Raw genomic sequence first — 27,366 nt, forward strand, 5'->3', positions numbered from 1 at the left:
CCAAAAGAAATGAAAACATGTGTTCACACAAAAACTTGTAACATGAATGTACATAGCAGCTTTTTCCATAATGGCCCCAAACTGGAAACAACTCAAATGTCCAAAATCAGATAAATAAACAAAATGTGGTACATCCATATGATGACATACCATCCAGTAACGAACTACGGATAGATGAAGCAAGATGTGCAAACCTCAAAATCTTCAGACTGAGTGCAAGAGGCCAATCACAAGAGTTCTGCTCTTCTGTTCCATGTATATACAATTCTAGAAAATATTAATTCATCTATAGTGACAGAAAGCAGATCAGCGGTTGCCTAAGCCTTGGGGTAGAAGGAGAATGGACTACAAAGAGGCATAAGGAATCCTTTCAGAGTAATGAAAATGTTCCCATCTCTATCGTGCTAGTGTTTTCATGGGTTTATACAAATGTCAAAACTCACCAAATCATACACGCTAAGTGGATGTACTTTAGTGTACATAAATTATATTCCAATTAAGCTGATAAAAACAAATTTTGTTCAATGACTGCCTTTCTCCCCCCTGGTAAACCATTTCTGCCTGATCTGGCAAGGTTTGGAGATTTTTCATTACCTTCATCACCATCTTCTGAACACAGTCCAGGGAGCTCAAGTTCCTCCAAGGGTGTGCCCAGAACTGGGACAAATACTGCAGATGTGGTTTGAGCAGATTAGAGTACAATGGGTCTCTGTTCCTCCACTTTTTTATTACTGTATATTCATATCAGGCTTTGCTGTTTTCAGACTTTCTTGTCTATCTCATGTATTCTATTTCAGTCAACCTGAATGTTCTACTTCTGTCAGTGCAGCTTAAATTTCTGTGGACCTTTCTGGAAGTCTGCTCACACTGATCACTGACATAGGGTTTGTCCCCTGGGTCATTTCCCAACTGTAGATCTACACTTCCCTTATTCTAAAAATGTTCACATTTTCCCCTCTAAGTACTGAACTTTTCATTTATCTTACTAAATTTCTCTTTTGGCTTCAGTCCACCTTTCAAGCCTGTTAAGATATTTTACATTTATGTCCTCTAATATTCTCACTGCTTTGTCATCCACAAATTTAACAAATGTGTCTTGCCTTCATTCAAGTGGAAGATAAACTTATTTAAGGAACAAAAGTCAAGGACAGGGCTTCCCTGGTGGGAAGTCAAGGACAGAGCCCTGAGGCTTGCCAATAAAGATTTCCTTTGTAGATACCACAGATTTATGCATCATTCATCAACACTCTTTGGGTATACTAGTCCTTCGAATCGTTTTGCATTAGCCTAACTGCTTTTTTAGTTATATCACCTTTCCCCATTTGATTCACAAGAATACCTTGAGACTTAGATGTCCTGTTGAGAATCTACGCAACTAGGAATTAGAAAACAGAGGTTCTACGTCCAGCTTTAGCTCTTTAGCTGTGTAACTTCAGACAAGTTAATCTTTCTGAGCCTAATTATATATAATACCAGCTGCACTATACATCTCACAGGTTATTTTAAATGTCAAACAAAATCAACATGTGAAAATATTTTCTAAAAATATTTCTCTGAAAGGATATACATCACATTACATGTAACAATGCCAAAAGGAATTGACATTAATGCCCAATAGTAGAATGACAAAATTTTAACACATCCATATAACCAAGTATTGTGTAGCTATCAAAAATAGTGTTTTCAAAAAAAATTAATGACAGGAAAATACTTACAATTTAATATTGATTTTAAGAGCAGGGTACCTAGTAGTTAACTGGCTCATGACTGAAGGCGGTACAAAGGGCTTCTGTAGGTCTTGACAATATTTCTATTTCTTTATCTGGATAATGGTTATAACAGTACATTCACTTTGTAAAAATGCATTGCATTTACTCATCTGAACACTTCCCCATTTGTGGTATTAGTTTAAAATTTTTAACTTTAAAAAGTTTACTTTTTTTTTTAAAGCAGAACTCCAAATAATATAGTAAGATCATGTTCTTATTTTAAGAACCTGTATTTTTAAAGTGGTAAAAAATACAGCAAAATGTTAATAGTGGTATTCTGGATTGCAAGATTACACATAATTTTATTTCTTCTCTGCAAGTTTCTCTTCAATAATCAGAAAAATGAGGGACTTCCCTGGTGGTCCAGTGGTTAAGACTCTGCACTTCCAATGCAGGGGCTGTGGGTTCGATCCCTGGTCAGGGAACTAAGATCCCACATGACACACAGCAACCCCCCCAAAAAAAATCAGAAAAATGATTTGTTTTTTATAATCAGGAAAAAAATCAAAATTGTACTTTATTTATTTATTCATTCATTCATTCATTTATGGCCAGGCTGCCCAGCTTGTGGGAGCCTAGCTCCCTGACCAGGGATCAGACCCGGGCCCCCTGCTGTGGAAGCACAGCATCCTAACCACTGGACCACCAGGGAATTCCCAAAATTGTATTTTAAAGAAAATGCTTTCTAAATTGTAAACATACACAATGCCTGAAACAGAATGCTTGATAAATGTGGAGTGAATGACTACTCCCCTATCTATCAGGGAAGGACTCCTTTCAAAACAGGAATGTGATCAGTTGACACTCTTAGCTCCCAGGGAACCCGTGGTTGGCTCTTAGCAATGACTACGTTCATGTCTAAGTAAGAGCTCACAAGCCACCTATGTAATGATTTTTCCCAAAATGTTGCCAGGACCAAATCTCTACCTCACTCTGCTTCCTCACAATTCCTTCAAGATTAGCTGATTGTCCTTTTCTGGGATTAAGACTCCAGGTCATTTCAATCAGCCTGGTGCTTTCCATACCACATCTCACCCACCTTGAGGTTAGGATAGGACTATGGAGCACCACTCCTCAACCATGGTGGCTCTGCTCTTCTCAGTTTCTAAGCATGGAAATCAGATAAGAATTCTGTCAGCTAGCATTGTACCATTTGCCTTATCAGGCCCCCTTTAAAAAAATTATTTGTCGTACTACTACTACTACTACCACAAAACAAAATAAAGCCTCATTTATTTTCTTTGCATTTCTCGAAAAACGCTGGGAACTAACACTTCTAACATTACTTAGAGAACCATACCACTAATTGGTATTGCCAATGGTTTTGCCTGTCTTTAATTGGGTCCTTGTCCTTTTAAGTCTTAGCTGAGGGCTCAGAGAGCATCAGGAGAGGATGTCAGTTTCTTTCTTTCTTTTTTAATATTTATTTATTTTTGGCAGCGTTGGGTCTTCGTTGCTGCATGTGGGCTTTTTCTGTTGTGGCGAGTGGGGGATATTCTTCATTGCAGTGTGCGGGCTTCTCATTGCAGTGGTTTCTCTTGTTGCAGAGCATGGGCTCTAGGTGCACGGGCTTCAGTAGTTGTGGCACACGGGCTCAGTAGTGCTGGCTCACGGCCTCTAGAGCGCAAGTTCAGTAGTTGTGGTTCACGGGCTTAGTTGCTCCGCAGCATGTGGGATCTTCCTGGACCAGGGCTCGAACCTGTGTTCCCTACATTGGCAGATTCTTTTAACCACTGCGCCACCAGGGAAGCCCTGTCAGTTTCTTTTAAGGCCACAACTTTCGGCCCCAACACTGCACTACCTGCTGTCCCTCTCTCCCACATATTCCACTTTTGAGGAGCTCCTAGCCACTTGAGCATTGTTTATTGATTTTTCAAGATTCAGTTTAATCCTTCCCCAAGGTCTCCCTATGCAAAGGAAGGTGCTGGGCATAAAACTCAGACACATTTGTGACACAGACTAGCTTTAAGTGGTGAGTCAAATGGATGGAAATGGGGCTTAAGGGGACAGCAATGAATTCTCCTGCTCTTTCCCACAGTGCCATAAACCCTAGGGCTGCCTCTGAGTGCCAAGCCAGAGGCCCTGTTGCAGGTTGTCATCTAAAGTGATCTCTCTACTCAGGTCACCTTGCCATCTGCTTTGTCAGCTGACTCTGGGGAACTAGCTAAGGGATTGAGAAAATAAACTTCTCAAGTTGATGGGTGTGAATCTTCCAAGTCCATTCCAGATGCACCCGTTAAACAGGTTGTGCTCTGCCCTCCAGGAACCTCTTTCTGAGCTAACTTGCAGTGTTTGAGAAGGACAGAGGAGATCCCTGAACACAGTCTCTGCTTAAGCTCAACTCTGACTCTGGTTACAGGTCCTTTCCCCGGATCTGGCATCCAGAACCAGCACCTCTGCAGCTCTGGGTTCCAGCTTAGCCAGAGGGCATGCCTCACAGATCCAACACCTGCCACTCTGCTTCTAGCTGAGCCTGTCTTGAGCTTGAGGAATCAATCCCAATCCAGTAAAAGACTTAAAAGCTCAAGGGCTTTGATCTTTGCTTCGCAAAAGCCTTAACTGCTGAGTTCTAAAGGCTTTGCCATTTCCCTTTTTTTAACCTTCTTTCATATAGGCCTCAACCCCACTAAGTAGCAGGTGCCTGCCCAGCGCCAGACTTTTCTCCCTGTGTTTAGAACCTATTTTCAGATGCTCAGAATGTGAAGGGTCGGGGTGGGGGGTGAGAATGCGTTGGGGAAAGGAGGAGGGAAGTTGTTTAAAGGACGCAGCAGAACAAGAACAAAATTAAAATGCATGTTGGTTATCTAGAACATGGTTGGCCATGTGCTAAAACTTTTTCCCTAAGGGTTTTGAATTGGAAAAATTGCAAAATGGCTCCAGTTCAAGCAAGGCAGTCAAACTTTCTAACATGGCCTAACATGGTCCACTTACAGGAAACTCAGTGTTATTTTCTCTGATTTTAAACTTCAACCACTCGCGTTGTTGGTATGAGAGGAAAACAACATACATTTAAAAGCAAATTAACTTTCTTCTCACAGCTGGCATAAACCTCACGCCAGCAAGCCTAATTTATCTTCTTGTTTACAGTAGCTTATTTAAAGGGATGTGAATAATATTCTATATAATTTCATAATGTATATATATACTAGGATATATGTGCCTTTCATGCAGTTATGGGATGTTTTGACCATTTCTATGATCTATTAAAAGTACATTAAGGACATGATAAAGACCCTGTATTTTTGCAGGCTCTTAATTTTATAATGGACAAAGTACCGATACCTGAAATTCCATTAAAAAACAAACCTTCTCTTCTTGGTCAAATTTAGCAGTGGTTTTAGCGATTTTAACTTCTTCCATTTTAAAGCTTCTGTGAATCTTTTCCTGGCCTCACCCTTGGGTAGGGGGGAGGAGAAGTGGCTAAAAATATAAATAAAAGGAAGGAGAGATCAGAAGCAGCTAGATAATCAGATAATTGAAAACTAGCTTGGGGCAAGTTCTTTTTTGCCCTCTTTCTTTATTGATTTGGGTAATAACATCTCTACTTTGGATTATGTTCAATACCAAGAAAACAAACAGCAGCATTTAAGTTATTAAAAGGAATCAGATTTCATGAAATCATATATAGCTTGGTATTAGTATTAGCATCCTGGAAAATAGGAAAAATACAAAGGGAACGAAAGATGCCCACCAAACTGAGACAGGATCTTGAAACCGAAAAATGAGGCAGGCCACTCCATATAATCAGTGGATCAGCTTATTATAAGGCAGTTTGCTCACAGGGTGGGATAGGGTGGATGACATCCAGAAGCATCCATAACTGCCACTGGGAGAATTTTATAGTTAACCTAGGGTTTGGGGGTACGTGCTTGGAAACAGGAAGTGAATTCCAAAGTCCAGATTTATGAACGGGTAACTAGTCTCATGGGCACCGGGAATACGTCAGCGAAGCTCTTCATTATTGTTTGGAGACTAACAGCACAGGGGCCACCTGGACCTAATGGTCATTAAACAACATCTATTAACTACAAAGCCCCTGACAACAGAGATTTACTACACAGTACAGCCCTAGGTAGGGTCAGCTGAAGGACGGGAGGAACTGAACAGGCCCAAGATGGCATCAGTTATGCTAACAGCCATACAGTGTGGCAGGGTCCTTCCTGTAAGTGGCTGGTGAAAAGGACCCATGGCTCTGCCTCCTGAATCTGCCTACCTTCATTATTGTTAGCTGGACCAGCCAGGGGTCACACATTGGGTAAGGGCTATGCATCCATCATTTCTTTTTCTTTTTTTTTTTTTTGTCTGCGTTGGATCTTTGTTGCTGTGCACAGCTTTCTCTAGCTGTGGTCAGTGGGGGCTACTCTTCATTGCACTGTGTGGGCTTCTCGTTACAGTGGCTTCTCTTGTTGCGAAGCACGGGCTCAAGGTGCGTGGGCTTCAGTACTTGTGGCTCACACGCTGTAGAGAGCAGGCTCAGTAGTTGTGGCACATGGGCTTAATTTCTCCGCAGCATGTGGGATCTTCCTGGACCAGGGCTCGAACCCGTGTCCCCTGCATTGGCAGACAGGTTCTTAACAATTGCGCCACCAGAGAAGTCCTGCATCCACCATTTCTGATGCCCCTTTCATGACGCCCCTTCTCCCCAACTATCGTCCATTGTCCATCTACTTGCAGATGGCAGAATATGAATCATTTTAATTTCGCCCTCTCTCCCCATTTAGACATATAATGCAAATGCCTACTTCCGATCTAAAACCGTGTAGTCTTTGGTTAAATGTATAATCAAGTAACAAGTGTAAATGAGTGATACCAGCTCCCTCTTTTTTAAGAGACTATTAGCCAGGAAAGGGCTGGGGAGAAGGAAGGCTAAGGAATGGGTTTACAAGAGAAGGGAAAGGATAAAAAAAGTAAAATTGAGGTTCTAGCTTTTAGCAAACTCACATAAATGCATGCACACATAGACATGGAGGAGCTCCTTGACATGGAAATGAAAACAATAGCATTTCTACTTTACATAACACATCATGGTTTATGTATGTTTGTACTTTTACAGCATAATTGGCTTGTGCTTGTATAAAGGAGCCTCTATGCCAGGGACTCAGTCAAGGAAACTAAATTGTACATTTAGGGAACACAAGTTTGCAGTACTAGAAGCAGGAAGCAGAAAGCTTTCCCCCACTTTCCTAGGCACAGGGCCAGTCTTCAAGAAATTTCAAAATAAGCTGTTTGGCTTTGGCTTACTCCTACTCTGTATGCAAACACCCAGGGCCTTCATGTGACCTTTAGCTACCTACGGCTACCCAGTACCCTAAAATGTCGTGTGTCTTAACTTATCTAATCTCTCCTTTCTCACGTCAACCCTTATCAAAACTTTCTTTCTCCCAAAGAAGAGGAATAGGGCTCCTTTATTAGCAGAATCTCTTAAACTAATCAATAGTAAGGTAGCATGTCAATGATCAGGTAGTGGACATCTCAGAGATCTGTTTTAAGACACAGAGCTTAAAATCTCAAAATTAATCTCTAACTGGTAGAATTTCAGGTAAAACAACAGGAAAGTAAAAAAATAAAAGTCAGGTTATATGTATATGCTGGGAGATGGGGTCAACTTTCCAGGTAGCTCATACTGAGCATGTATACAGTTACTTTGGAGCATTTCTACTTTCCATAACTTTCTCCCTTTATCTAAAGCTTAACCCAAAATTCTCTAAAATACCCATGATTGTTCTGGAGATCCCTCCTCACTCACCCACCCAATGAGATAGGAGACTTTGTATGGGGTAGGCAGAGGGAAATGTCACATCACAGAGAGAAAACGGCATACCAGGGTGTAATGTCTCCAGTAAGAGCCTAACTTTCAACCTAATACTAGTATGTTACTGTTCACAATGTATATAATATATAATTTAGGTAAATTATCAAGTTATAAAAATACACAATAAAACCTTACAAGAAACTCTGAAATAATTGATGCTTGATAAGTCTAAGTAAAGACTACAATAAAAATGCAGTTATTGGCTATATTCCATCAATCCTTTTTAATTCTCTTTGATTTTTTCTCCTGGTCTTCTGCTTTCCTTTCTGCAGGTCGCTTCTTCAACCCCTTCATTTTCCTGGTTTGTAGTTTGCTTAGGTCTTGCTTCTGCATATGAATTCTTCCATAAGTTGTACCAAAAGTATCATGAGAGACATTTTTCTTCTTCTTTGGCTATGAAACAAGAATATATTATATTTAGTTGGGTCTACTACCATGAACTGGTAAAAATCTAGTGTACAACAACTATCGTATCAACAATCTCCATTAGTGAGCACACGTTTAATGATATAGAGTCTATAGCCCTACAGCCCTTTCTCCAACTTAGGTATAAACAGATCACTCAGAGCTTGTTAAAATGCCAATTCTAATTCAGTAGGACTACGGTGGGATCTGCAAATTCAGCATTTCTAACAATTCTCAGGTAAACTGTCAGACCATACTTTGAGAAGCAACACAACAGACTAATCACTGTCATGCACTGAGAGAATTTCCTGTGTTTAGCTTAAGGATTATAACTATCATTTCAATCTTTATTGGCATTCCAGAGATGCCATGTCTACTTGCTTTTTAAAACCATTCAAAAGTCAAAACACATTTTATGCAAGTATGGGTTACACATACTATGCTTGAAATTACATTTTCACAATGCCTAAAATGAGCCCCATTTTTGCTGAAAACTGGCAGTCTTGACTACTAGGAAGCTCTCAGCAACACCTGATGCCTGGTTTCTACAATTTTATTATCAATTATGGTTGGCTTATTTGCTGCTTCCTCCTTTCTTTGGCTCTCAGAGTCTAATTTTATCTATTTTATTGACCTCTTTATGTATGCTCTTCAATATAATAAGCCACAAATCCTTTTTTGGAAAGAAGAATGGAATATACAAATAAACATGGCACCAATCTACAAGCCATGTACCTTGAGGGCTTTGGGCATTTTCATAGATAACTTATAAAGGTCATCTGATGCTAGGTGTGTCCTCCTCAGAACCAGATCCAATGAGGGTCCCATCTCCTCCAATTCAATCCGAGGTGTTCTGCAGCCAGATTTCTTCAACAGCAACCTTTATGAAATAGCAAAAAAGAAATGTTGCTTTGACTTTGATAAAAGTCCCGCCACCCTCCCCACAAATATTTTTGTTCTAGAAGATTACAGTTCCATAAAATATCATAAAATGTTTAGAAAGGCTAAGCTTAGAGACTTCCCTGGCAGTCCAGTGGTTAAGGCTCTGCGCTCCCAATGCAGGGGGAATGGGTTTTATCCCTAGTCAGGGAACTAATATCCCAGATACCACATAGCATGGCCAAAAAGATTAAAAAAAAAAAAAAAAGGAAAGGCTAAGCTTAATACTTTATATATTTAGACCAAGTATTTTTTTTATTTTTTTAAAATAAATTTATTTATTTTATTTATTTATTTTTGGCTGCACTGGGCCTTCGTTGCTGCTTGCGGGCTTTCTCTAGTTGCAGCGAGCAGGGGCTACTCTTTGTTGCGCCGCGTGGCTTCTCGCTGCAGTGGCTTCTCTTGTTTCGGAGCACAGGCTCTAGGTGCATGGGCTTCAGTAGTTGTGGCACGTGGGCTCAATAGTTGTGGCTCGCAGGCTCAGTAGCTGTGGTGCATGGGCTTAGTTGCTCTGCGGCATGTGGGATCTTCCCGCACCAGGGCTCGAACCCGTGTCCCCTGCATTGGCAGGCGGATTCTTAACCACTGAACCACCAGGGAAGCCCCAAGACCAAGTATTTTCTTTAGTCTACTTATTTTCAAAATAAAACATAAGAGTATGCAATATTGTTGAGAAACAGCAGGTGATATAGTTCTAAGAAGTGAAGTGGAATCCTTTTATTTGACTTCATCTTACGCAAGATTTACATGATTATAAAAAAATCTTAATTGGGTTTTTGAAACATTATATTACATGATTGATTAACAAATTCTTATTTCTCTAAGACCTATTCAGAATCAACTTCTGTCCATAGCATAGACATTTACTGATCTCTATAGATTGGAATGAACTTAATATAACAAAACCACAACTTTCTGGATACCATACGTCCAAATAGCTCTGGATTTGAAAGCATATGAAGGATACAATGGGGAGGAAGGGAGACTCACAAATTCTTTTTTTGTGAGAGATACAACAAGAACTGCTCAAAGACCTGAAGGTTATTTGAGTTAAAAGACTCAATTTGTTACTGTGGCCAGATCTCCATACAGGGGAAAAAAAGGACTAAATAATAATGTTTTTAAAAGATCAGCCTTGGGCTTCCCTGGTGGCACAGTGGTTGAAAATCTGCCTGCTAATGCAGGGCACACGGGTTCGAGCCCCGGTCTGGGAAGATCCCATATGCCATGGAGCAACTAGGCCCGTGAGCCACAACTACTGAGCCTGCGTGTCTGGAGCCTGTGCTCCACAACAAGAGAGGCCGCGAGAGTGAGAGGCCCGCACACCGCGATGAGAGAACTAGAGAAAGCCCTCGCACAGAAAGTTAAGAACTATTGCCCAGAACCTTTACACCCCATGTAAATCTCCAGTTCAGATCTTAACCTCAAGCTTTGTTTGTTTTGTTTCCCTATAAGCTCTAAATCAAAAGTGACATTCGGGCTTCCCTTGTGGCGCAGTGGTTGAGAGTCCGCCTGACGATGCAGGGGACGCAGGTTCGTGCCCTGGACCGGGAGGATCCCACGTGCCGCGGAGCGGCTGGGCCTGTGAGCCATGGCCGCTGGGCCTGCGCGTCAGGAGACTGTGCTTGCCTATTTCTTGAGAAAGACTGGCATTACCACTCTTGTTTAAATTGCAATTTCCTTATTTTTCTCCCTTCCATATCCCTCTCTTCTGTTGACATTCTGTGTTCATTACTTAACTCCTTGCCTAGAATGTTGTGTTTGCTTTTTAAGGTATGCTAATACTTCCTGTTTTGCATATTTCTCCCCATAAAACCTACCCAATGCCATGGCAAAGGCATACGTGGCAGTTACTAAAGATCTTCAGTTTCATATTAATAGCTCTGGCCCTATAGTGAATAAAATTCTCCAAGGAATTAATTATTATAGGATATACAGGAAGGTGCCAGTAACACTATGATTTATTTCCCCCAAACAGGAAAGGTCAAAGGTTCTATTAATGTAATTCCATGCTCAGAGTTCCTTTCATACAAGAAGCTCAAAACCATTTTATAAGCCTTACTGATCTTCACAAATTAATAAGCGTCAATATTAACTACCTTTAACCAACTGCCTAAGGGCTGGTTGGAAGAGGGCAGGACACCCAAGAGCAGCCTGTGAGAATGCCTAAGGAGCCACAGTAGGTCAGACACACTTCTATGGCACATTCCCACCTCTATCTGCACCCCTCTCCCTCTCATAAAGGAGAATTATCCGTCTCAGAGGGACCTCAGAATTACCTATATGATATTACTACACTTTGCAAAGGAAAAACAGGGGCCCTGAGAAGTGACTTGCCCATGTCATGTGGCAAAGCCTGACAAAGAGCCAGGTCACTAGGCTCAGAGGTGATGCTCATTCCCGGGACCACCTCTTCCTTCCCCTCCCAAGCAGAGCACAGCCCTTGGAGGCTAAGCTAATCCACATCTAGGGATTTTCCCCAGTAGCAGCTTGCTCTCAATCACACTGTCCACTTTCTATTTCAAATCAATAGCTAGCAGGTATTACAGGATATAGATATGAAAAGCTGGGATTAAAATTTTACACTAGGAAAAAAAAAAAAAATTTTACACTGGGGGGCTTCCCTAGTGGCGCAGTGGTTGAGAGTCCGCCTGCCGATGCAGGGGACACGGGTTCGTGCCCCGGTCCGTGAAGATCCCACATGCCGTGGAGCAGCTGGGCCCGTGAGCCATGGCAGCTGAGCCTGCGCGTCTGGAGCCTGTGCTCCGCAAGGGGAGAGGCCACAACACTGAGAGGCCCGCGTACAGCAAAAAAAAAAAAAAAAAAATTTTACAATAGGGTTTCTGATCTTAAAAATTCAGATCTTGGGACTTCCCTGGTGGTCCGGTGGTTAAGAACCTGCCTTCCAATGCAGGGGACGTAGGTTCAATCCCTGGTCAGGGGAACTAAGATCCCACATGCCACAGGGCAACTAAGCCCTGTCACAACTACTAAGTCCATGGGCCTCAACTAGAGAGCCCATGTGCCACAAACTACAGAGCCCACGCACTCTGGAGCCCATGCAAAACTAGCGAAGCCTGCGTGCTGCAACTGAAAGATCCTGCATGGTGCAAAGACGACCCTGAGTGCCGCAGCTAAGTCCCAATGCAGCCAAAAATAAATACATAAATACATAAATACATAAAATAATTTCGTAAAAATTTCAAATCTTTTTTTTTCATTATGGCAGATGCCATGCTAACCTAACAGTGATTCCAGCAATTACATACTTCTTAAAGTAAGTGGACGGACGAATACGTGTAGTTACACTGCCAATTTATCCTTGTTCTTAAGACTGATTTGCTAATTTTCTGTCCATTTTGCTTTATTTCTGTGTATTTTCTTTCTTTCTTTACAAATTTATCTTTCTTTTCACTAAATACAAGTTCTGATACAAGAGAATACTTCCTTTGAAATTGTTCACCATGAGTTTTAGATTATTATTATTCATTTCTCATTCTCAAAGACTTTTATCTTTATTTTTTAGCTCCTTTGTATCCCAGGGTCTCCTTGTTTAACATAAGTTTTCAAAAAGATATTTTTTTATGTTAGTGATTTTTCATCTTTTATCTCTTGCTCTATAAATAGGAGTCACCTACTTCATAATATTCTTAGCTGCCCCAAAATCAAGTTTGGAAATGAAAACAACAGATTATAGGGACTTTCAATCTCAACTAGTTAAAAATGATTATAAAATCCTTTGCCTGTTATTATTTAAATGAGAAAAAAATAGAAAAATAGAAATGGTGGTACCACTCATGTGGTGAAAAGAACCGAGCATCTCTGACTCCATACAGTTGAGACAAAGATGGACATTACTAACAAAAAAGAGGTGATTACTTAGTTCATTTGGATGTTCACCGGACACAAGCTGGTCAACCATGTATTCCATTATGATAAAAAAACAAAATTAAAACCATGGATGAAATGCTGAAGTCCACGAATGGTTTCACAAACGGCACCACTGCACGAAGACACTGTCAACACTGGGCTGCCGGCGCTCAGGCCGCACTGCCACGCCACAGCGCGAAGCAGATGTCAGGCTGAATTCAATGTACCAAGGGAGGCAGTTAGTGGGAGTCAATGTATTCTCTAGGAAAGTGTGTGCTCCATCAATCAGCGCTAACACTTTATTTTAAATAAGGGAAAAAACAAGTTATGCTTACCTCAAAAGGCAGTTGCAGCACGTCATTAAGGTTTTTATGAAAACAGAATGTGCTTGTTAGGATTTATATTTATATTGTGGTGGGGGTATGGGTAGAGGCCTGGGCTGGAGAAAGAAGGTAAAATGAATCTAGCCACTGAATCTTATTACTTTCAGACTCCATTTTTTAGACTCAGGACTTTGAGATTCGCTTTGGCTGGGCTAAGACTTGTGGCTTGGCGCTCTAAATTTAGTCAAGAAAAACAGGGAGATACTGCATAAAAGTATGGCAAGTTAGGACTGAATAAGCGTTCTAAGCTCAGAGGGAGTGTACTGTTTGATGCCCCAGGGCCCTGGAAAAGCAGGGTTTCCGGGAGGCAGAAGTTAGCAGGGGAGTGACAGACCTGAGGATCAGCACAGAGCTACTTTGTCACTGCTATTCTGAAAACTCTCCAAATAAACTTTTGGCCAGACACCAATTCTAAGTCTGAGCTCTATAAAACAGTCACACTAAAATGCTAACCCTGAGGATTAACAAAAACATGCTAAGAAATGCACTTACTTATAGCTTCGAAAGTAAATCTTCCCATTCAGTGCAGTGAAGTGCAGAACATACTCTAAACCAGCCAGACGGACATTTGATACTGTGGGGCCTCTGAAGAAATCTAAAAGCACACATCAGGTTGTTTGGGGAAAAAAAAAAAGATTAATTAAGATTAATTAAAAGATCAATTAAAAATAATTAAAATTAATTAAAATTAATTAATTAAAAATTTTAAAAGATTAATTAAAAGACTAATTAAAATTAATTAACTTTAATTAATTAAAAGATTGATTAAAATCTTAATTAAAAGATTAATTAAGATTAATTGTTACAAATCAGCTGCACTCTAAACGCAACTCTCTGTATCTCATCTAAAAAGCAGCACAAAAACTCATGCCTGAAAAATCTGATGGTCCCGCCCCTCTACCATTTAATCTCATGACTGTATTTCTGTTTAATTCACTGAGCCATGTAATTTTTCAGTTTTGCAGTTCTCCCTCTAAGCCAATGCTCAGCACCAGAGTATAACAGGTTTATTGTGAACAGTAATTTTTTAGAAAATGTAAAACAAGGTATACAATTTTAATCAACTAAGACAGACAGGTTAAGATGGCAAAAGTCTATAAAAATGGCTGTTCAAACTTTGACTATTAAATTGAACTAGTGTTTGTCATATGGCAGACGCCAACAAACAAGAAAATTCTAACAAGGTATCTCAATTATATGAGCAAAGAAAAGCTATCTAGTGTCAAAGCCAGAAAAGAACCATCAAGATCAATGAGTAGACTGTTTTCCCACAGAGTGGTAATAATACCCAAGTGGCACATATGAGATAATTTTAAATGATACACAGGCAGATATAATCTACAATGCATTATTTATGTTATCATACACCATTTTGCACTGAGAGTAGGGACATAGGGTTTCCTTTTAAAAAGAGGAGTCAGGGGCTTCCCTGGTGGCGCAGTGGTTGAGAGTCCACCCGCCAATGCAGGGAACACGGGTTCGTGCCCCGGTCCGGGAAGATCCCACATGCCGCGGAGCGGCTGGGTGAGCCTGTGCGTCCGGAGCCTGTGCTCTGCAACGGGAGAGGCCACGGCGGTGAGAGGCCCACGTACCGCAAAAAAAATAAATAAAAATAAAAAATAAAAAGAGGAGTCAATTTAAAGAAAAATCTCCAGTGAACAATGCTATGGATACTACACAGACATGGCTAACGTTATGAAGGTGGCACATGAATGAAAAGAGTTTGGAAAACAGCATACAAGTTTGGTCACCTCATTTTTACAGATAAAAAGACTGAACTTGGGGGGAGGCTAAATGGGAACACATGAATAACATCTAGCTAAGAAAAAGTTAGGCATAAAAGGGTCATCCAAATTAATTACTTAGGAAGAGGTGCCCTAAGACAGGTGATGTCATAAACAGGAAATATCTCATTCTGTCCCAATCTGTAGCCACTCAGCACTTGCTTCCCTCCTCCCATTAGCTCATAAGATGGGAATTATCTCCATGTGCATGGACATATACATCTTTTACAGTTTGCTTTTTCCTTCTTACAGATAACTAAAAGAAAATCACATCACTAACATACATAAAGCAGACGTTAAGTGTGCATACCCTTGTACACACCACCCTTCCTTACTACCACAAATAAAAATCCCTTGGGGGTACTTTTATAAACCAAATATGTACGTTTTCAAGGTATTTTGATCTAAAAATTGATTTTAATTAATGAAGAACTTTCCCATAGTTTTGCCAAAACCTGACTCTCCTTCAGTGGCCAAGTTAATAAAGCCCCATTCACGGTTGTGGCAGCATTATTGAAGTCAGAGTCATTCTGGGGAACAAGATATGTACATTCCAGTCTCCCCTGAAACAGTTTTTGTAATGCAAACCTTATAGGCATGTGCTTTTCCCATAAGCTTTTAAGAAAGAAAAAAAAAAAAAAAAAAAGAATGAAATGAGGTAGAAAGTTTTAAGAACATTGACCCTTACCTCACACCATATACAAAAATTAACTCAAAATGGATCATAAACCTAAATGTAAGATCTAAAGTTATAAGACTTCAAAAAAATATTTGTAAGAGAAAAAAATCTTTGCAATCTTGGGATAAGCAAAGGTTTCTTAAACAAAACACTGTATGAACAACCATTAAAGAAAAAAATTGGATAAAGTACACTTCACAAAAATTTAAAATTTCTGCTCTTTAAAAGACATCACTGTTTGCAGATTACATGATACTATACACAGAAAATCCTAAATATGCCACCAAAAAACTACTAGAGTTCATCAATGAATACAGTAAAGTTGCAGGATATAAAATTAATACACAGAAATTTGTTGCATTTCTATACACTAACAGCACACTGTCAGAGAAATACCTAGGAATAAACCTACCTAGGGAGTTAAAAGACCTATACTTGGAAACCTGTAAGACATGGATGAAAGAAATTGAAGACAACACAAACACATGGAAAGATATACTGTGTTCATGGATTGGAAGAATTAATATTGTTAAAATGACCATAATACTCTATAGATTCAATGCAACCCCTATCAAAATACCAATGCCATAGAACTAGAATAATTTTAAAATGTGTATGGAAACACAAAAGACCCAAATAGTCAAAACAATCTTGAGAAAAAACAGAGCTGGAGGAATCATGCTCCCTGACTTCAGACAGACAGAAAAAGTTACATGGATCAATGGAACAGAATAGAGAGCCCAGAAATAAACTCACATACTTAAGGTCAATTAATCTATGACAAAGGAAGCAAGCATATACAATGTTGAAAAATCTCTTTGGTAAATGGTGCTGGGAAAACTGGACAGCTACACGTAAAAGAATGAAATCAGAACATTTTCTCACACAATATATAAAAATAAACTCAAAATGCATTAAAGATCTAAATGTAAGACCAGAAACTACAAAACTCCTAGAAGAAAACATAGGCAGAACACTCTTTGACATAAATCGTAGCAATATTTTTTTTTGAACCTGTCTCCTAAGGCAAAGGAAACACAAGCAAAAATAAACAAATGGGACCTACTTAAACCTAAAAGCAGAAGACCTGACTAGACATTTTTCCAAAGAACACATACTGATGGCCAACAGGCACATGAAAAGATGATCAACACTGCTAATCATCAGAAAAATGCTAATCAAAAGCACAATGAAATATCACCTTACACCAGTCAGAATGGCTATCATCAAAAAGACCACTAATAACAAATGTTGGTGAGGATGTAGAGAAAATGGAGTCCTTGTAGGAATGTAAGTTCTACAGCCACTGAGGAAAACAATATGGAGGTTCCTAAAAAACTAAAAATAAAACTATCATGTCCAGCAATTCCACTCCTGGGTACATATCCAAAGAAAACAACACACTAATTTGAAAGGATACATGTACTACCTCAATGTTCACAGCAGCATTATTTACAATAGCCAAGATATGGAAGCAACCTAAGTGTCCATACACACACACACACACACACACACACGTGTGTGTGTATATATATATATACACACACGCACACACACGCACACACACATACATACAATGAAATACTACTCAGCCATCAAAAGAATGAAATTTTGCCATTTGCAGCAACATGGATGGACTTGGAGAGCATCATGCTAAGTGAAATTAGAGGAAGACAATGTATGATATCACTTGTATGTGGAATCTAAAAAATACAACAAACTAGTGCACATAACAAAAAGGAAGCTGACTCACAGATACAGAGAACCAGTGGTTACCAGTAGGGAGAGGGAAAGGCGAGGGGCAAGAGAGGGACACGGGCTTAAAGGTACAAACTACTATGCATAAAATAAATAAGCTACAAGGATATACTGTACAGCACAGGGAAAATAGCCAACAATTTATAATAACTGTAAGTGTAGCATAATCTTTAAAAATTGTGAATTGGGCTTCCCTGGTGGCGCAGTGGTTGAGAGTCTGCCTGCCGATGCAGGGGACACAGGTTCGTGCCCCGGTCTGGGAAGATCCCACGTGCCACGGAGCGGCTGGGCCCGTGAGCCATGGCAGCTGAGCCTGCACGTCCGGAGCCTGTGCTCCGCAACGGGAGAGGCCACAACAGTGAGAGGCCCACGTACAGCAAAAAAAAAAAAAAAAAAAAAAATTGTGAATCACTATGTTGTACACCTGAAACTTACATAATATTATAAATCAGCTATATCTCGATAAAAATTTTTTTTTTAAAAAAGACATCATTAAAAACAAAAAGGCAAGGGACTTCCCTGGTGGTGCAGTGGTTAAAGACTCCGTGCTTCCACTGCAGGGGGAGCGAGTTCAATCCCTGGTTGGGGAACTAAGATCCCACATGCTGCATGGTGTGGCCAATAAATAAATACATAAATCAATAAAACAAAAAGGCAAGCCACAGTCCAGGAGAGAATATTCAAAGATATATGTCAGACAGACAAAAGACTTCTCTCTCTCTCTCTCTCTCTCTCTCTCTCTCTCTCACACACACACACACACACACACACTCTTCCACATTAGTACCCAATGAAAAGACAAATAACCAAATAAAAAAATCAGGCAAAGATCTGAACACACACTTTACCAAAGATATACAAATGGCCAATAAGCACATGAAAAGATGTTCAACCTTATAAGTCACCAGAAAATGCAAATTAAAACTGCAACACTACCACTCCTTTATTTTGTAGATTTGACTTTGGAAACATACTACTGTCGGTATTCAACACCTATTAGAGTAACTAAAATTAAAAAGAACGGCCTACCAAGTATTGACAAGGAGATGGAGCACCTACAGTTAGTGGGAATGCAAAATAGTGCAACCATGTTGAACAGTTTGGCAGTTTCTTAAAAATGTTTAACATAGGGCTTCCCTGGTGGCACAGTGGTTGAGAATCTGCCTGCCAGTGCAGGGGACACGGGTTCGAGCCCTGGTCTGGGAGGATCTCACATGCCGCGGAGCAGCTGGGCCCATGAGCCACAACTATTGAGCCCGTGCGTCTGGAGCCTGTGCTCCGCAACAAGAGAGGCCACGACAGTGAGAGGCCCACGCAAAAAAAAAAAAATGTTTAACATACGCTATTCAAATGATCCAACCATTTTATTCCTAGGTATTCACCCAAAGGAAATGAAAACATAGGTCCTCACAAAAATTTGTATATAAATGTTCATAGCAGTTCTACTGGTAATAATTAAAAGCTGGAATCAATCTAAATGTCCATCAACAGATGAAGGTATAAACAAACTGCAGAATAGCTATAAATGGAATACTGCTCAGTTATAAAAAGAAATGGAGGATTGATACATACAACAACATGAATGAATCTCAAAACAAACTGAGTGAAAGAAGTCAGGCCAAGAAAAGTACATACTCTATGATTCCATTTACCTAAATTCTGGAAAATGCAAAAATGACAGAAAGCAGATCAATGTTTGCTTAGAATAGAGAAAAATAATGGATTACCAAATGGCACAGGGAAATTCTGGGGGGTGGTGGAAAGGTTCTATATCTTGATTGCAGTGGTGTTTTTAGAGGTATATAAATATGTCAAAATCCATTAAATTTTAAAACTTTAAATATGTGCATTTGGACTTCCCTGGTGGCGCAATGGTTAAGAATCCATCTGCCAATGCAGGGTTCGATCCCTGGTGCAGGAAGATCCCACATGCCGCGGAGCAACTAAGCCTGTGCGCCACAACTACTGAGCCTGTGCGCTAGAGCCCGCATGCCACAACTACTGCAGCCCGCGCGCCTAGAGCCCATGATCCGCAACAAGAGAAGCCACCGCCTGCGCACCGCATCGAAGAGTAGGCCCCACTTGCTGCAACTAGAGAAAGCCCGTGCGCAGCAACAAAAACCCAATGCAGCCAAAAAATAAAACTTTAAAAAAAAGAATTAAAAAAAGAATTTAAAAATAAATACGTGCACTTGATTGTATGTAAATCATACCCCAAAAAATAATTTATAATGAAAAAACTTAATAAAGTTATCCCTAAAAATTGAAAACAAAATGAAATGAAACTGTGTATTGGGCTGAAGGCATAATCATACAGAAAAGGACTGTTTCAAATGACTTCAAAACACAGTAATTTGACCATATTCCTAATAGGATATATAGACATACAGAACTGCAAAAAAAAAAAACCACACACACAAAAGAAACCAAACACCATTCAGTTGCACTCAATATTCATACTACCAGTAGTAATAACAGTATTTTATTCTGAGACTGTTGTATGTGTAGTACAGTATAAAGTAAATGCATCATTATGTTGGAGTCATTGAGAACCTGGATTTTTGTCATGGATGAAAGAAGGTATGTACGTGTACATATCCTTCTGTCCTAAATTTGAGTTAGAAGTTTCAGTATGAACTCAGGATATATTTTATCTTAACAAATAAATCTCATAGTTCTGTCCACTGAAAAAGCCTAGAAACAATGACCAACCCAGAAATACTCCCTAGCACACAAAATGTGATTTCTAAAATAATCTCACTTAAAAAATACCCAGGATCCTTACAGAAATAGCTGATTCCAGGACTGGAGCAATTAAAGTACAAGAGGAGTCTAAAACATCAAGGGGGTGATGGATTAAAATGTGTTGAAACTCAGAGCACTGTCAAAAAGGCTGACCCTAAACTGGGCAGGAATGATGGTTGAGGTAAAAAGGAAGATATTATGAGAATAGGGATAAGGAGAAAAACCTGGTTAAACAGAAATAAGGGGGTAGCAGATAAATTGGTTATAATTAGAAAGAAAGCCCCAGTTTGGACATTTTTTCAATGGATCAATTCCAAGCAAAAATAACACCTTTAGTGTGACTGTGTCCATGAGTAAAAACACTGGGAAAGGGCACAGGAGGATGACCAGGGTGTTGACGGGAAAGACTGGGGGATGTGGAGTCAGAGAATGGATAAGATCCTGATTCTGACACTTACTAACTCTTCACTCTGGACATCAGTGAACTGGTCTCAATTTCTTCATCCACAACATGGGAATAATATTACCATAATTAACTGAATGTTTGTTTAACCTCTAGTGTGACTATATTTGGAAATAAGGCTTCTAAGGAAGTACTTAAGGTTAAATGAGGTATGTCATAAGGGTAGGGTCTGCTCCCATAGGATTAGAGTCCATATAAGAAGAGACACCAGAAAACTTAAACCCCTCTTTCCTCTGTCTATCTCCCTCCTTCCCTTCCTCCCCAAGGAAAAGCCTTGTAAGCACAAAGCAAGAAGCCAGCAAGAGAGTCCTCACCAGAAACCTGGACTTCTAGAACTGTGAGAAAATAAATTTCTGTTGCTTATAAGCCACCCAGTCTATGGTCTTTTGTATGGCACCCTGAGCAGACTAATACAATTATCTCTGTAGAGCTGTAGAAAGGATTAAATTTAATAAATTACCTGACCTAATCTATGGCAGTTATTTTCATTATTATATGTATTAAAGTGGAATAAGAATTAGGAAATGAGAAAGGTTAAAAAAAAATTATAACAATGACCACAGATGTAGATATGACCACTAATATAGACAAAGGCAATGAAGAAAAAAAAAAACAAAACCCAGTTAGGTAGTTAAGTTAAAGGTAGGCTTTAAAGGGACACTTAATAAAACTAACCTATTACTTGATTCATTATCATCTTTATATACGAGGAGTAGTCATACTAAAAAATAACCATAAAAAGTAGGATGGACTGGGAGTTCCATGGTGATCTAGTGGTTATGATTTGGCACTTTCACTACTGTGGCCTGGGTTCAATCCCTGGTCCTTTTTGGGGAACTGAGATCCCACAAGCCACACGGCACAACCAGAATTAAAAAAAAAAAAAATTAGGATGGACTGAATCAAAAAACAGGCACTGGTTTTCTGTAAAGAAAAGCAGGACCTGCTAAGATTAACTACAAATCTATATAATATTTAAAGCAAAAGAGAAGCAAAATTCGAATGAACAAAATGGGTATCTGGCATGAAAATACTGAAGTAACTTTTCTTTCTGGCCAATTACAAAAAGAAAACAAAAACACAACTTCCAAACAGGAAAAAAGCCCTTGATAAAATTCTCTTTACCTACTGCTCTACATTATTTCATTTGAACACACAACACAAACCAAGAACTCTGCAACTTTCTTACTTCTTATTTATATTAAAAACTCAACTTTGCTTAGTGCCAGACAATGTCACTCCATCCTGCTACCTGTCTTTCTTCTTTCTTAATTCCTTTTTGGTTTTCACTCCCTCCCTCTCATTACTGCATCATGTGGTTATTCCTGCCATCTAGTGGAAGCACAAAATAGTAAGATAAAACCATTTAAACAGAAGCAACAAAGCTCTGTTATAACAAATTATAAGTACTTCCCTCACTAATAATAATTATACAGAAGAACAAGGGGAAAAAAGCAGGAAATCTGAGCCAACGCAGTACAACTACTAGGAATCTTGGCTAAAAAAAACTCCCTTGATGTTTTGGGCTATGTAATATTCAAAGAAATGTTGGTCGCTGTCTTCCATGTATGATTTTTTTTAATTAATTTATTTTTTTGGCTACGTTGGGTCTTCGTTGCTGCGTGTGGGCTTTCTCTAGCTGAGGTGAGTGGGGGCTACTCTTCGTTGCGGTGCAACGTGCAATGCAGGCTTCTCATTGCAGTGGCTTCTCTTGTGGAGCACGGGCTCTAGGTGCATGGATTTCAGTAGCTGTGGCACGCAGGCTCAGTAGTTGTGGCTCACAGGCTCTAGAGCGCAGGCTCAGCAGTTGTGGTGCACGGGCTTAGTTGCTCCGTGGCATGTGGGATCTTCCCGGACCAGGGATCAAACCCGTGTCCCCTGCACTGGCAGGCGGATTCTTAACCACTGCGTCACCAGGGAAGTCCCTTTTCTTTTTTTTTTTTAATTCATGGAAAACAGAGGTAAGAACCTACAGCAAAGACTCTGCAAAGGAATTATTCACCGTGGGCAGGATGAAGAGCAGAAGAAGAAAAGCACAGGCTTTGGGTTTTGATTCTGCTTCACCTACTTAATGGCTCTTAACCTCTCTGAGCCTCCAACTTCCCATCTGTAAAATGAAATGTTACCAAACTCAAGAGTTTTAGTAAGGATTAAACGGGTAACAGTGATACTTAGTTTTTCAAAAATAGCCATTATGAACAAGAGAAATGAGAAGTCCCGAAAACTGTATTCCTAACAATAAGAGCATAACTAATCCCAATAAGGAAAACCGAAAGCAATGTGTCTGCCCACAAACATTCTTTGGTTGGCTCAGATTTGTAAAAAGCATGTATATAATTTATAATATATCCCCCACCAACTTTTCAAAAGTCATCTAGGGCAAAGTATATAAAAATCCAAAAGAAGGGCAACCAAAAAAGTTAAGCCATAGCTTGTAAGAATGGTGCAAGAAAAGCTCAAATAGAATAAATTATTTAAACTTCAGAAAATGCCACTAAGTATAAGAAGAGTTCATATCTCTAGGGATGAACTAAATTACCTTCCAGAGTAAGAACAGAGCTGGCAGATGTGATCACACAATATTAAGTATTAGTAACCGTTAAGAAACCATGGAGAACAATAATGTCAGCTTTTCAAAAAAGGAGAGAAAAAGTGGTTTAAAATTGGTAAATTTAACATCAATCTCAGACAATAACTATATATTGTATATTGGATTTTTTTTTTTTTTTTTTTTTATAACTTGGATTTTATTATTTAGTGTATTTTTACTTCTTCGAGAGTCTTCACTTTTTTTTTTTTTGCGGTACACGGGCCTCTCCCGTTGCGGAGCACAGGCTCCGGACGCGCAGGCTCAGCAGCCATGGCTCACGGGCCCAGCCTTTCCGCGGCATGTGGGATCTTCCCGGACCGGGGCATGAACCCGCGTCCCCTGCATCGGCAGGCGGACTCTCAACCACTGCGCCACCAGGGAAGCCCTGTATATTGGATTTTAAGAAGGTGGCTTGTGAACACACAAAAAGTAATGTAGTCATTAGATAAAACATTAGGAATGAGCAGAGTTCACTAAGAACCAATCACCTTTAAAACAACCCTACAAGGTTTTTTTTTGTTTTTTTTAAAATGGAAAAGGGAGGAATGAAATTGGTGGAGATTAAGAAAGCAAGTCATATGGGGTTATAGTGTGAAAAGCCTTGTATATCAGACTAAGAAAAACTAATAGAGGTGTTTGAATTGGAAGTGGATGATGTATAATAATCTCGAAAATTTAACTTTTCAATTTTCTAAATTTAATTTAATAATGCCAATAATGACAGGAGACGGGTGCAAGCATTAAACAGGTTGCTACCAAAGTTACTATACCATCAAAAAGTAATAATGATCTATAGAGTATAGCATCCTTTTAACTCTCTCCTGCTTCTAGTGGGGAATAAACAAAATAATGAAAAGGAGAAAAAGAGATCAAAGAGAAAAAGCTGTATATCTAGAGTGAAGTTGCAAACTGCCACGACCAATGGCAACTCTTAGAATGCCTACCTGAGCTATCCTGCAGATATGTATTAAAATACTTACCAATAAGAAGGCTTTTTAGCCTTCTGTAGTCTTCTGTTACATCAAAATCATCACCTGCAAATATTAACATGGGTTTTGTTCCCTCCGGACATTTACTATTCTAGGAAATAAAAAAAAGTAATTATATAATTATCAAGTCTAAATTGTTTATATGCTGATTTTAAAGCAGTAAATATGTATATATAGCAGGGGTCCCCAATCCCTGGACTGGCATCAGTCCTCGGCCTGTTAGGAACCGGGCCGCACAGCAAGAGGTGAGCGGCAGGCGAGCGAGTGAAGCTTCATCTGCTGCTCCCCATCGCTCGCATCACTGCCTGAACCATTCCCCATCCCCCCATCCATCTGTGGAAAACTTGTCTTCCATGAAACTGGTCCCAGATGCCAAACAGGTTGGGGACCGCTGATATACAGTGACTCATTTTCACATTTTCTTAACTGTCCTAAAACTATGTCTATGAATGCTGATTTTATTTATTTATTTAGTTTGGCCACACGGTACAGCATGCAGAATCTCAGTTCCCCAACGGGAATTGAACCCGTGCCCCCTGCAGTGGAAGCGCGGAGCCTTAACCACTGGACCACCAAGGATGTCCCTATGAACACTGATTTTAGACTTAAAACCAGAGTGGGGATTTTTTAATTTACAGATTTTTATACTAAAAAATGATTTTTCATTCCACTCCCTCTTAGTGCCAAATTAGTAAGTGATTAAAGAATGATGTAAGCTACTTTTTATCACTTTCTATGCAAAGAATAAAATAAAAAGCTAAACTTGCGGCAAAACAAACACAGCCCTCTAACAGCCAACATCTCAGAGTCAAAATAAATTTAATTTCTTTGAATTATTTGTAACAATGTGCCTTTCCTACTATGTCACACCAGCAGTATTTTTAAATGAAAGCTAAACTGAACTACCAACTAAACATTAACATGGGAAGAAATATAATGTTATACAAGCTACAGAAAATATGGGCAATCCTCACTCAGCAGGATCGAAGTTCTACTCTAAAAGATATTTTGTCTCGCTCTGGATTTTCTTTTCTTTCTTTTTTTTGGCTGCACCACACAGCTTGTGGGATCTTAGCTTCCACACCAGGGAATGAACCCGAGCCCTCGACAGTGAAAGTGTGGAGTCCTAACACGGGACCGCCAGGGAACTCCCTAGTTCTGGATTTTCTATACCAAAAAGAATGTGAATTTTTGTTTTACCAAAGTGAAAGAAAAAATCAAATAGAAAAAATTCTTTAACTGAAGGGTTAATTTATGGAGGAAGAAGAATCGGTCTGAGCTTCCCACTGATTCTAATATCTCTGCTCTGACACTAATCAAGGATTATCCAAGTGGAGGGGGTAGGGGGAGACAGGACAACAAACAAACAAACATCCTCTGCCCTTGGACCAGAGGTCACGTGTTGCTTCGCTGTTCACCATGACCACTCTTGTTGACATTCTCTGCTTCCAACACGAACCTGAACTGTCTAAACTTAGGAGATGGGCCTAAAATCTGTCTGTCTGATTGTGGGCCTGAATAGACCTTCCAGACCCAATGACTCTTCTGTGTTCCACCTGTGCCCAGCTAACCTTTAATTTTAAATCATCTCATTTCTTAGGCTTATTTTATGCAGAATAACCATCCCTAGAATTTTGGCCATCTTAGAAAACAGACTTCTAGAATAATCACTCTATTTCCTGGTAGCGTCTAATCACCTGTTGCTTAAGAGTTAATAGAGGGATGAGGCTTGGCCATAAAAGTGGGCAAGTAAGAAAAGAAATACCTGGTAAAGACGTCTTAAAAACGAGGAGGTAGAAATAAAGAAGAAATAAATATGGAAGGAAAGTACAACAAAACATGCAACTCCAAAACAAACTAAAAATACGAGGTTGTAGCCAAATAACGGGGTCAAAGTGAAGGGGACTGGCTAATAGTCTACGTAGGAATTGCCAATGTAAGCACATTCTCATCAATTAATGAATTTTATAGTTATGGATATGCTCCATGAGTGAAAATTTAGTACTCAATTTATTTTTATTTTTTTCCCCACACCAAAACAGTACTTTTGTAAATTTTGACCCATATTACTCCCATGTTATGGTTTTTTCAGCTGTCAAGTGTACAAGGTGAAGAAAAAATTTAGTTAGATGGGGGTTGCACCTGGAAAATAAATTTCTTAAACTCCATATACACGTTTCAAAACTGCTGGGTCCCAAGTCCATCTATGAACCCCCGGGCTGCCAGTATCATGTGCAGCATACTAAAGCTACACTATCTGAATAGCTTATTAATTCTGCATAAATCAGGTCAATCAATGTGTCAACCTGTAACAGATTACACACTTTTAACTGAACATGGCAAAATATTCACTCTCTAGAACTTTACATCATCATTTGATGTCAAACAATGAAGCAAATCCCAACAGTATATACAAAAAACAGCTTTGCATTTACAAAAGATTGCTCCCATACTGATTAATCCAGGCAGTTAACTCATTGGTTTATGCAACTTTATTGAAGAAAAATAAATCAATTACTAGCAGAGCTATTAGTTGATCACTCATCCATTGACAACTTGCATCATTTATTCAGTACTATATTAAACAGTGTACTGGAAGATAGATTAACTAATAGCTCCAAGCCTCCTAATAATTTAAATGAAAATTACAAAATGTTTGAGACCCTATTTTGGAATACAAAGGGTGTTTGACTTCCAATTTCCATTCTCTGTAAAACAGGTCATTCCTTTGTTGACATGCATAAAATACATCACATTTTCTGTCCTGCTGATGCTATAAATTCAATACCAATTTTCCAGCCACGTCAGTTACGAGCATAAAGTATATCATGTAACCTCAAATCTCTAACAGTGGAAGGCTTACACATGAATGGGTGCTGCTAGAATAATGCTGCTTCCTTTGATGTGATAACTCAGCATCCACCTCCCTCCCCCTCAGATGATTCTTCAGCATGTTAGAGCAGTGAGGAATGGTTTTAGTCTCATAACCAAGTTAGAGTGAAGACACTGGCCACATAATACACATGCTCCATTTTTTAAAAAATTCTGACTCTTGGGCAACTGTTCTCTTGTAACTACTTTACAGTTTCTAAAAGCAGTTATTGTCCAAAGCTGGAAGGACTTAAGTCTTCTCAGATGAGCATGTGAATGAATGGAGGGAGGTAAACAAAAAGTAAAATT

General features: G+C 39.4%; 1 protein-coding gene across 3 annotated transcripts in view; it reads right to left on the reverse strand.

Annotated features, from left to right (window-relative positions):
- Positions 1 to 6,044: 6,044 nt before the first annotated feature.
- Positions 6,045 to 27,366, reverse strand: part of RPF2 (ribosome production factor 2 homolog) — a 37,316-nt gene continuing 15,994 nt past the window's right edge. For 2 of the 3 annotated variants that reach the window (XM_004264719.4, XM_033418651.2), the window contains exons 7-10: positions 24,178 to 24,277; positions 13,671 to 13,773; positions 8,722 to 8,866; positions 6,577 to 7,974 (exon numbers count right to left, since the gene is read on the reverse strand). In XM_004264719.4, the coding sequence (XP_004264767.1) occupies positions 7,795 to 7,974; positions 8,722 to 8,866; positions 13,671 to 13,773; positions 24,178 to 24,277 (528 nt within the window). In that variant the 3' untranslated portion in view covers positions 6,577 to 7,794. Of the gene's footprint in view, positions 7,975 to 8,721; positions 8,867 to 13,670; positions 13,774 to 24,177; positions 24,278 to 27,366 lie in introns of all 3 variants that reach the window. The other variant, XM_033418650.2, reaches the window with a different exon arrangement.

The sequence above is a fragment of the Orcinus orca genome, chromosome 12 (assembly GCF_937001465.1).
Source record: "Orcinus orca chromosome 12, mOrcOrc1.1, whole genome shotgun sequence".
Taxonomy (NCBI): domain Eukaryota; kingdom Metazoa; phylum Chordata; class Mammalia; order Artiodactyla; family Delphinidae; genus Orcinus; species Orcinus orca.